At 41.6% G+C, this 12,233-nt stretch overlaps 1 protein-coding gene across 1 annotated transcript; it reads right to left on the bottom strand.

The window, feature by feature from the left end:
- Positions 1-1,626: 1,626 nt before the first annotated feature.
- LOC309835422 (alpha-endosulfine-like) lies at positions 1,627-2,094 on the bottom strand (the record flags this gene model as incomplete). The annotated part of the gene is made up of 1 exon (XM_082674864.1): positions 1,627-2,094. Exon 1 carries the CDS (start codon positions 1,978-1,980, stop codon positions 1,627-1,629), a length of 354 nt encoding a protein of 117 aa, XP_082530990.1. The 5' UTR covers positions 1,981-2,094.
- Positions 2,095-12,233: the final 10,139 nt, after the last annotated feature.

Genomic DNA, 12,233 nt, shown 5'->3' with positions numbered 1-12,233 from the left:
AGTTCATCAGTCGTCCTCATCAGGCCAGATGTGTGGTACATCAGAACTGGTGAGCTGAGAGGGCAAGAGAGGATTATAGAATCTTCCCCTCCTGAACGGCTAGTTCGCACCCTGCTCTCTCTGTGATAACTAGCAGGCTGCATTCAGTAACATTCAGGCCAAGCCAGTGATAACTAGACTGATGATGCTGGCCACCTGCAGCCCCTTTCCCCCACCTGGTTCACGATCAGCATTGCTACTTCTCAGAGCACGGGAGCTGGGTTACTGGGCTCTAGGAAGGCAGAGATTTCTCAGTGCTCCTTCTCCCTAGCCACCTTCCCCAGCTTCCTCCAAGGTGATTCATCTCCTGAGAACCTGCTGCTCCAGCCCTGCAGTAGCACTAAGCCCTGGAGGCTCGCTCAGTTCATCCCTTTTCTTCTTGTCTCCCTAACAATACACCTGGCAGCTGATAACATCTGAAATATGGGACTCCAAATGTGCATGACTGAGCATGTTTCTTTAGGCCCACAGCTTGGCTGCCAGAGCAGCTTTTCAGCAGCAAGGGCCCAGATTGTAGGAAAGCAGGTGAGGGCAGAGGCAAGAGCTTTCATGGCTAGCTTCTTAGAATTTTTTTTCTTGACCCTCAAGACCATGATACTTATGAGGCCCTCTTGCCTGAATTTATAACCCCCAAACCTCAACTTCTCTCCCTGTGTAGTCTTCAAATAGTTCCCCTCTGTAGGCTCACCTATGGGCCTTCCTCACTTTTGGCTTTACAATGAACAGCAGTTTTTTTCAGGATTTTAGAATCAGAATCAATCTTATCTATATTCAACTGTTTTACAGAGGCGGAAATAGAAATCCAGAGAGGTTAAATGCCTTGACCAAGGTTACATGTCAATTCTGCCTAGACTGAGTGGGACTAGAACCCAGATACCTTGACTCTTAACCCAGTGTTCTTTCCACTATCCCACGATACTTTCAAAAAGCAACATGCTGGAAGAGAGAGAGAAGGTGCCCATTTTATGTGAATTATATCCTCCAATCTTTACATTATTTAAGAACCAGGGCAAACTGTAAAAGACACTGACTGAGTAAAGGAGGTTAAGTGGGCATTATAGTTTTAGGCAAGCAAATCAGTTTTTCCTTTTGAGGCTTCTCTACACCTGCCATAATGGAAACATGAAGCAGTAGCAGCCCAAGGGACAAAACATTTAAAGCACAGAAAACAGATCCCATTCAATCTATCTTTCCCAACCATGTCAGGTTAGCCTTGGGATGTTAAACCTGTCATATTATTCCCAAGGCCTAGCCTAACCAATTTTGGGATATTCTCTTCCAAAAGTAGAAGTCACATCTCCCCAGTTTTTTGTACAAAAGAAAAAGAGTTTGCAGCATTATCCAATCCTAGTCTCCTATTTCTGAGCCCCTACCTGGGCTACATGAGGGTGTGGAAATCTCAACTTCTCCAAAGAAATGAACTCAGAGCCTCTCTTCAGCCCACATTACCTTCTCAGCAGCCCCCAGGAGAATCACAGTCATTTCTGGCTAGCAAGCTGAGAAGATATAACTAGGTGCCCATTCCATCCCTGCCTATGATATACAAAAGTCCAGTGGGTGAGGAAGGGGAGCAGAAGGGGGCCCCGGTTACCCCGCAAGCTTGCTGGTGACGAGTGAGGACTTTCTCTGGGGCAGATCCTGTGGGGTGGGGATGTGGTCACCAGTCACCAGGTTCTTGTCTGGTCCTGCACTTGGCAGCTGCTTATTCTTCATCTTGGCTTTGGCCATGTTGTAGTCTCCTGAGTCAAAGTACTTTTGCCCTTTCTGGAGTCTCTTCATGAGGAAGTCGGAGCCTCCAGGCTTTTGTCCTAGGCTTGGATATTTGGCCTTCAGCTTTGCCTCCTCGGCTCTCTCAGGGAGCATACCTTCTTTCTCCTGTGTGTCCTGCTTCTCCTCGCCAGTCTCCTCCGCAGGGTTCTCGTCCTCTTGTTTCTGGGACATGGCGGGACCGGGACTGTGGAGTGTAGGGGACCCAGGAAGTCACCCGGAGAAGGGAAGGGGGAGGGGAAACGGGACAACCTGCGCTGCTTCTTCAGCTCCTGTCACTAGGGTTGCTCAGTCCTGTGCTTTTCTTAATGTAAGCATTTATAGCTCTAAATTTCCCTCTGAACACTGCTTTCAAGGCATTCCATACATTTTGGAATGTTGTGTTTTAGTTTTCATTCATCTCGAAGTATTTTCTAATTCCTTTCATGGTTTCTCCTTTGACCCATTGGTTGTTTAGGAGTGTGTTGTTTAATTGCTACAGATTTGTAAAATTTTCAGTTTTCTCTTTGTTATTGATTTCTATTTTGGTTCCATTATGGTTAGAGAAGTTACTTGCTATGATTTCAATATTCTTAATTTATTGATACCTGTTTTGTGGACTAACATGTGGTCTATCCAGGAGAATATTCCATGTGTACTTGAGAAGAATGTATATTCTGCTGTTGTTGGGTGGAGTGTTTTATTGATGTCTATTTGAGCTATAATATATTCAAGTCTTCTACTTCTTGTCAACCTTCTGCCACACTATTTTATTCATTACTGAAAGCAGGGTATTTATTTTGTTTGTTTTTTCTCTTTTATTAATATCTCCTCTAATATTGGTTATATTCTTACAATGCCCACTCTTGTATAAAATCTATGTAATTATGGTTATTTTCTCAGATATCTAGCATTATTGGGTCAAAGGGTATGAACATTTAAAAATATCTTGATCCATGTTGCTAAACCTTCTTCCAGAAAAATTGAACTAGTTAATAAATCCATGAGAAGTAGCACGTATTTTTGCAATGTATTACAATGTTTATATTACAATAATATAGGCAGGTTAGGATTTCAAAATAGATGCAACAATGCTATATTAATAGGGGTAGGTAACTGAGCAAGAATCAGATATACAAGTATCAGTATTTTAATTTCCTATCACCGTTATAACAAACTGCCACAAACTTAATGGCCTAAAACAATGCAAATTTATTTTCTTACATTTCTGGAGGCCAGAAGTCCAAAATCAGTTTTACTGAGCTAAAGTCAGGGTGTTTGCAGAGCTGCATTATTTTGGAGGTTCTTAAAAGAGAATTCACTTCCTTGCATTTTTCGGCTTCTAGCCTGTATTCTTTGGCTTGTGGCCCCTTCCTTCATCTTCAAAGCACATCACTCCAATCTCTGCTTCCATAGTCACGTGGCCTTCTCCCCTGCCATTGACTCCTCCTGTGTCCCTCTTATAAGGACTTGTAATTACATCAAGCCCACCTAGAAAATCCAGGATATTCTCCGCGTCTCAAGATCCTTAATTTAATCACAACTGCAAAGTCCCTTTTGCCATATAAAATAACATTCACAGATTCCAGGGATTAGGATGTGGACGTTTAGAGGTCATTATTTAGTTTTACCACATCAACCTTTTATAGACACTATGTGTTAGATTATAGAAAAAAATATATGTATGTCTCTGTCCCGGGTTCCTGGCACAGAGCTCCCCAAACCCTTGTAATTTCTTAAGTGATAAGAATACTAGGAGCACCTATTGTTCTAATATTTGTCTTTGACCCCATCCCTGGTGCAAAACTCCTAAAATGTTTGAAACTTCCTAACTGATAAGGGCACTAGAAACACCTTTTGCTCTGTGGAGGTGAGTCTGAGTGGGCTCCCGGTGAGAAGTTCGGAATTTCAGCCCCATCCATCATCCTCCAGAGAGGGGAGAGGGCTGGAAATGGAGTTGATAATTGACCATGCCTATGTGAGGAAGCCTCCATAAAATCCCAATGGGAGGAGCTTCGGAGAGCTTCCAGGTGGAGGAACACATCCACACCGGGAGGGTGATGCACCCCAACTCCATGAAGATAGAAGCTCCTCGGCTTGGGACCCTCCCAGACCTCACCCTGTCTATCTCTTCGTCTGTATCATTTATCATATCCTCTAATAAAATGGTAAATGTAAGTAAGTGTTTCCCTGAGTTCTGTGAGCTGCTCTAGCAAATTAATGGAAGCTGACGAGGGGGCTGAACGGACGTCTGATTTATATGCAGTTTGGTCAGGAGCACGGGTGATAACCTGGGCTTGTGACTGCCATCTGAAGTGTGTGACTGTGAGTGTGTGTTGAGGGGAGTCTTATGGGATTGAGCCCTTAACCTGTGGGATCTGACCTACCTCCAGGTCGATAGGATCAGAATTTAGTTAAATCGTAGGACACCCAGCTGGCATCCCAAAGACTTGCTCTTTGTTATTGGGGAAAAGACCCACATTTCGTGACCAGAAGTGTCAGGTGTGAAGTGTTTGATGAGAGTGGGAAAGGAGACACACAGGAGAGGAACACACAGTAGGGAAGAACTGGGTTTTTCCCTATACAGGAAAAAAAAAATTGGGGTTTTTCTTTTTACTACATAAATTTATTTATAAGTAATGAATTGTGACATATTTTTGCTAAATCTTTCTAATGGCACAGTATTACAACTCATGACATTTATTGACAAAATTACCAGGAGAAAAAGCTAAAGAGCATATATTATTAGAATGAGAAAATTTTGTGATGTCTGAAGCCATGAGCCAGAAAGATCGCTGGGGGACAAATGTGCAGCAAAAGGAGAAATTTACTGAGCCTCATCAATAAAGGACCTCTGGGCCAGAACACTTCTGACCTCTGCACGGACTGTCTAAATGCCATACACAATAGCATGCATTTAATCGTCAGTGTGCCATTATTTTGGATTCCTGTAGCTCAAGATCCGAAACTTGAGAATGACTGGTAATTGGAAAATTAACAATCCAAATTTCTTAACGTACTGTATTGTAAATTAGTGGTTCACAAAACATGGTACAGATACCTCCATTTATCTCCAAGGACTCATGGTTATCAAGGTTGGATATATGTCTGTTTAATGTTTACAACAGACCATTGCTTATATTATCATTCAGCATAAATCAATGGATTTTCTATCATATTTAATAGATGTCACCTCCTTAATATCACATTAAATCAGCACTAGAGGTGCAGTGAGGTGATCTGTTTTTGTTAATTGGTAATGGCACCATGAAGAGATTGACTGGGGGAAATGAATAGTGCCTGGAATTCCAAAACAGGATCTAAAGTTTGAGAACTAGTGGATTAAAGAAAAGGAAAAAAAAAAAAAAAAAAAGCCATGATTAATTCCACCGTAGCACCACCTAGTGGAACTTTAGAAGAAATCAATTGGTTTTTCTACAGTCTTGGAAACGAGGAAAAATGTAAAGTGACCCAGGATTCATTAAAAGTAAGCTCAACACAAATTGCACATCCTAAAGTTATCTGGGAGACTGATATACTCTCTTTAAAAATAAGAAGCAGCTTTATATTTATAACTAAAAATCCAATTTTTCTAGTTATAAATTCGACATACTCATTTTATGTATATTACAAAACTAAGAAAAAGTACTAGGATAAGGGTCATTCATAATTCCACCATTCAAGAATGTATATCATTTTAACATTTTTTCTATGTCTGTATATATATTTATATTTTAAAATAGAGTTTATATATTTGTACTGGTTTCATTTAACGCTTCTTTGGTTACATCAAGCTATTAAATATTTATCTATATAATAATTCTGGTCACCAATTCTATGTGTGGGTATTTTCCCTCCACCAAAAAGCAATCTTGGGGCTTCCCTGGTGGCGCAGTGGTTGAGAGTCCGCCTGCCGATGCTGAGGACACGGGTTCGTGCCCCGGTCCGGGAAGATCCCACATGCCGCGGAGCGGCTGGGCCCGTGAGCCATGGCCTCTGAGCCTGCGCGTCCAGAGCCTGTGCTCCGCAACGGGAGAGGCCACAACAGTGAGAGGCCCACGTACCGAAAAAAAAAAGAAAAAAAGCAATCTTGGACACCACGGGCCTAGCCGCTCCGCGGCATGTTCTCTGCTCTGTTCCCTTTCCATAACCAGAATATAGAGGCCATCAACCAAAAAAGGGCTCTACAGAGATTCAAAGGGAAGCGATTCCTTGCAGTTGAGTGGTAAGGGTGGGCTGGGAAGAGAAGACTTCACGGAGGAGAAAGCAGCTCAGGTGAGCTCTGAAAGGTGGACATACTTCAATAGACAATGATTGGTGGCTTTCATTATAATAATAACTTGTGCATAGCATAACTTGCAAAGTCAAGAGGACATTAGGGACAAGTTTAGGGGAAGCATGAGGACCATAATTTGGCTGCAACAGAGGAGAAGAGGATAAATCTGGAAATAAACATATACTTAATTTGTCCAGATTTGGGGCTAGCAAAATTAAATGAATAAACTGCACTTTAATCTGAGGTAGGAAGATAGGTTTAGCTACTTCAAAAGAATTCCTCATTTATTTCAAGCGATCCCTTGTATTCCCACCAAATTAATTTGATTTTCTGTGCTTCCCTCCAAAAGTCCAATCAAGACGACCCGTTTCCTAATCCGTCCCTAATCGACTCATATATGTCTCCCCTCCCCCCATCCTCTCCCACCTAACAGCTGTCTCTAGGACAGTGACATTTTGACTGTTTCTTAATTTATTTCTTTATTTGTGGTTTCTGATTTTCTGTAAAGAGCAGGAAGTGTTTTAATAATACAAACCTATTTTTGTACTAAAATGTTTATGAATACCTTAGAATATATCCTCCAAGATTCTTTTACATACAGCGTATGTATTTTTTCTACAATCTAATATCATGCGTACTCTTTGCAATTTACCTATTTTTAAACATTTAGGTTGTACCAAATTTTTGAAATGACTAATAGTGGAGAGCAGTTAAAATTAGATGAAAATAAATTAGTATAAAAAAGTACAATCCTGTTCCTGGGGCGGGGGGAAGGAAAATGGGCAACAATTCTTAAAGATGCAAAAAACATTACAAGCTCCCCACCATGACCAAAACGACACGTCATCCAGCTTGCTTTCCACCAAACTACCGTTGACAAACTATTTTCAGCTGAATAGTAACGTTGCTCTATGTACTGAGTCCTGTGCTAGGCAATGATAACATGAAGATGAAATCCCCGATCCTTATCCTCAAGGAGCTTAATGACTAGTAAGGGACACAGCCTACATAAAGGATGCTCACGTTGCTATGGGAACACAGAGAAAGGTATCTGATCCTGTCTGAGAGGATCCAGGAAGGTATCCTTGAAGATAGTCAAGCAAATGAGTCCTGAACCATGGGTATGAATTAGGCAAAGAACGGCTGGGGGGAGTGGGAGTGTAAAAGAATTTCCAAGCAGAAGCAACAACCTGTGCAAAGATACAGTCAAGAGTGACTATGGGAATTCCCTGGCGGTTCAGTGGTTAGGACTCCCCGTTTCCATTGCAGGGGCACGGGTTCAATCCCTGGTGGGGGAACTAAAATGCCGATGCTGCACCACCAAAAAAAAAAAAAAAAAAAAGAGTGACTGTGGTAGGTGAGAGAATTCTAAGCGATACACTGTAGCTCAAAGGTACAGTATATGTGAGTCTGTGGGAGTTCAAGGGAGTATAGGAAAAACTGTAACTTTTATGTATTTGCAGTTCAGTTTATATTTAAAATTGTTCTTCTTGTGATGCAATTTATATTAGACCTAATATTAATATAATAAACACATGTTATAAAAAATAAATTTGGCCGTATTGGGTTTGCATGCTCCTCATTGTTTTTCCGGTTAAGGGTACGAGTTCACTGAGATTTGGAGACAGCTGCTTTGGGTGAAGGGAAACAGTGATGGGTTTTAAGGAGGAAAGATTGGCAACAAGATGGAAAACTTTGGCAGCAGGATGGAGGGTTGTTGATGGGAGAGAGCATGCAGGCAATTTGGAGGCATTAGTCAAAGTGAGAAAGGCTAAGAGCCTGAACCAGGGAGCAGCACGGGAATTGTGGGAAAGGGACATTCAGAAGGTAATGTAGATAGGGCTTGGTAGACTGACATTGTGTGCACTGCAGAGGAAAAAAGGATAGAAATAAAAGAAACAAAAAGAAGGGGATGGGTGCTTTGTAGGGTAACCACAAGTGGGCCGAATCAAAAGTCAAATGCAGAATAAATTAATTCAGCAATACTACAGGATGCATATCCTTGTTGAAGCCACCGTTCATGATAGTAGTTTAATGCAAGAATGCATTTTAAGTTGTAAATTTCCAGCCCACACAGATGTAACACAAGAAATGTGTTGTTGGAGACTGCCAACCCAGAAGTGAAATAAATGATCAGATTCTGATCAAAAGAACATGTGAAATGTACTGAGTTCCAATGGAAGTGGTATAAAGTTCTGACTTCATTTACACTTGTAAACACCATAACATGTTGGGAAGATAGTGACATAGTTACAAGAGCATACAGTCTTTACGACCTTAAGAGAACCCTCATCTGGACACAGTTATGAAACTACAGATAATGTCTAGAAATAGGCATAGGGTGTAGGAGTGAAAATATTTTTACTCTAGAACTATCAGTCATTTCAAGTGAATTTGGGGCATTATGATAGAATGCTACTTTAAATAATGGCTAGACTTTCCCCCTGGTTTTAGACCTAAATATGCTGCATTATCTGATTTTCCAGCCAACTTACCTAGCAAAGAAATAATATCCTAAAAATCTAAGAACTTTTTTGAGCTGAAGCACTAATACCCTTCCCTCTGCCCTCTATGCCCCAACCGTGCCGCCTGTCACTCACAGTTCTGAAACTGCTTCTCCCTTTTTCCCCCCTACCACTCTTCTCCTGATCACATTTCACCTTGGGCGTATCCCTTCTAATTTCTCATGTCTCAGCTTAAGCGTAATTTTCTCAAGGAGGCATTTACCATACCGCTATATAGTCTAAATTCTTCTGCTATGTGATTCCACGAACTTCCCTTTTGGTAACATTTATTTGACTTGCAATTACTTTTTAGTACCCACCACCCCAACTGGACAGTAAACATCATGTGGGCTAGAACACTGCCTGCCACATGGCAGGCACTCAATAAACATTGATTGGATTAAATTGAGCTTTATAGTTCAAACTGATAAATCAGGTATATTAGGCCAGGATCTCCATCTACAAACTCATATGTGCATGAAATGTACACATACAAATTGTAGAATTACTACAATTCAACTTCTATTCCAAGGCATCGTTTTACCAGGCTGGCAAAAATTTTGTCTTGGTCAATTCAGTATCTTCCCCTCTTTTCCCCTAATATTTGCATAAAGCCAAGATATTGAGATGAAGCTCATTTCCATGTCATCTGGACCCTCGATCACTTGAGATATCAATTCCCCACCTGGACCTTTTGGATTAGGCCAAGCAGGTTGCCCTGGAGACTGTCTTTTTCCTATCCCACGACTCCTTTGAGTTAGGATTGCTCTTCTCTGCCTCCGTCCTTGGGTCTCATTCCCAAGGATGAGTGGGACTCATTCCGCTGCTTGGTGCTCCAGGCAGCCGCTCCCTCTGGGTCCCGCTAACGCCCAGGGGTCTCCCCCAGAGCTGAAGCTTGGAGCTGCTGGCTCTGGGACCTCCACCCTACCTGGGATGCGCTATCTCTTCACTCGGCAGGGAGAGTGCTCTTCTCTGGGACCCTCCCAGGCTCCTCTCATTTGGACACTCAGGACCCCTCTGAGCCTTGGCGATTCTTGTTTGAGGCTGTCGAGAGACTGTGGAAGAAGGAGGGGAAGCTGTAATCATTTTGATGCTCCCTCCTCAGCCTTTTGTCTATTAATCCATTAGTTTTTATCCTTAAAACTCAAAGGCCAGCACGCCCCCACCCCCACCCCCGCCCCATAGCTACATTCCTTCCCTGAGTACAAACAGAAGTGCCTAGGTGCTGCTTTAAAATGGATAAACGACCAAGAAGACAAAAGGAAATGTTGAGACTGGACAATTTATAACAAGGGTCTACTTGGGAGTATTAACCTTTCTGAAATCATGACATCTGATTCCAGATGTTAAAGCCTTCTTGAAGTACTTCTTGAATTCTGCTTCTTTACCCCTACAATGGCTTCTCTCAAATGAAAACACAGTTGTTTTTAATTGTTCAAATAAAGGCCTCAATGCTATTTTAGGCTGTATGTGTTCTAGTTGTACCCTAAATATATGTGTATTTGTTACATATATTCATGTGAATGTGTAAATATATACACATATACATATCACAATACCATGTCATATAGTCCCATATTATTGTTCAAATAAGTTGCATATTGTACAATATAAATGACCTGCTTCTATCAGATGTGTAAGCTGTTTCCAGTTTTTTAATTACAAATGAAGATGTGATTAAATTCCTTTTACTTGAAAAAGAAAAAAAAGGAAATGTTGAGAACGAGGAGAGAGGCTTGGATGAATACTGACAGACACTGTAAAATCAGTGTTAGTGTTCTGCTTCATATTCCCAAGTAAAAATCTGACTCCTGAATGGAATATTTGTGATGAGTTACTAAAGGGGAATGTAGGGATTATTTACATATTCTTAATCTGAGATTGTGGTAAATTACAATCACCAGGCTGTTGGACAGAACATCCCCTGGCATCTACTCAGAATTACCATGTGCCAGAGTCCCTGCTTGGTCCCAGGTGCTGGAAAAACGCTTCTCAACAACCCTGGGACATAGGCATGATGATTCCTTTTTTTTTTTTTTTTTTGCGGTATGCGGGCCTCTCACTGTTGTGGCCTCTCTCGTTGCGGAGCACAGGCTCTGGACGCGCAGGCTCAGCGGCCATGGCTCACGTGCCCAGCCGCTCCGCGGCATGTAGGATCCTCCCGGACCGGGGCACGAACCCGTGTCCCCTGCATCGGCAGGCGGACTCTCAACCACTGCGCCACCAGGGAAGCCCGATGATTCCATTTTTTAAATGAGGAAACTGAGCACGTTTTAACTAAAGTTCACACAGCTATTAGGTAGCTTGGCAAGAATTTGAAGCCAGGCACATATGACTGAAAAACCCATGTGTTCTTAGTATTTTTCGTTGCCTCTCATAGATTTTTGGACTCATGAATAGTATTGGTCTAAGATAGTATTTTATTCTTTTCCACTTTATGGTTCTTTAATTCTCCAAAATAACTCTCTTATTTTTTTAAAATTAAGATTATCGAACATTCTTGAAAGAGATTCATAAGGTATTATATTGGCTTCCTAGGCCTGCTGTAACAAAGTACCACAATCTGGGCGGCTTAAAACAACAGAATTCTTTTGTCTCACAGTTCTGGAGGCTGGAAGTCCAAAAACAAGGTGTCCGTGGGGCTGTGCTCCTTCTGAAACCCATAAGGGAGAGTCCCTCCTGCCTCTCCCTAGTTTCTGGCGGTCTTCTGGCAATCCTTACCAGGCCTTGGGTTGAAGCTGCATCACTTCTGCCTCTGCCCCCTGCATCACGCACGGGGCCTTCTCTCCAGGTCTCCTCTTATAAGAGTAGAGTGGGCCCGCTCTACTCCTACCTCATCCTAACTAATTATATCTACAATGGCCCTACTTCCAAGTAAGGTCACATTCTGAGGTACTAGCAGTTAGGACTTATCTTTCAGGGGACATAATTCAACCTACAATAAGAATGTTCTAAGTACTTTAAACAGCAGAGACACTATTTTGTATACAGTGAACTAATAACTGGTCATCAACATCTCATAAAGTGAGAAGAACAAAGATACTAGTAAATATCTCATATTTTTCATCATTAGCCACATACATTTGGATTTAGTAACGTTTTTAAACCTCAGTGTGCAAGCAGTGTATAAAATGCTGCAAAATATTTAAAGATTAGCTCATAATAAATACTACTGATACAACATATTTGTGAAGCACTTGATAGTTTCACCAAGTATTCTTGGGTGTGATTTCTCACTTAGCTCTCAAAAGAACCCTAATATATTTTTCTCATTTTGAAAATTAAGAAATTAGAATGGAGAATGTTAAATACTTGTTTAAGACAGCCTTTCTAAAGAGACAGACTTGGGACATGAATCCAGATGTTCTTAGTAAAATTCTGGAGCTCTTGCCACACATCTTGGTACCTTTTAATATTTAATAATAATGATGATGATGATAATGATAACTGCTAATGTTTATTGAATGTTTACTATCTGCCAGGGACAGTGCCAAGCACTCCACAGAATTATCTCTCATTTAATTTTTCCAAGAACCCTAAGAGGCAAGCACAACACCAAAGCACAGAGCCAGTGAGGAGTTAGCCACAGGCCACAGAGCTAGTAAATGCAAAAGCCGAGATGCACACTCAGGGGGGCCTCCTCCAGAGCCTGCCCTCTTAACTACTTG

The sequence above is a fragment of the Grampus griseus genome (assembly GCF_964374135.1).
Source record: "Grampus griseus genome assembly, chromosome: 17".
Classification (NCBI taxonomy): domain Eukaryota; kingdom Metazoa; phylum Chordata; class Mammalia; order Artiodactyla; family Delphinidae; genus Grampus; species Grampus griseus.
This window is presented reverse-complemented; position numbering and strand designations above follow the sequence as displayed.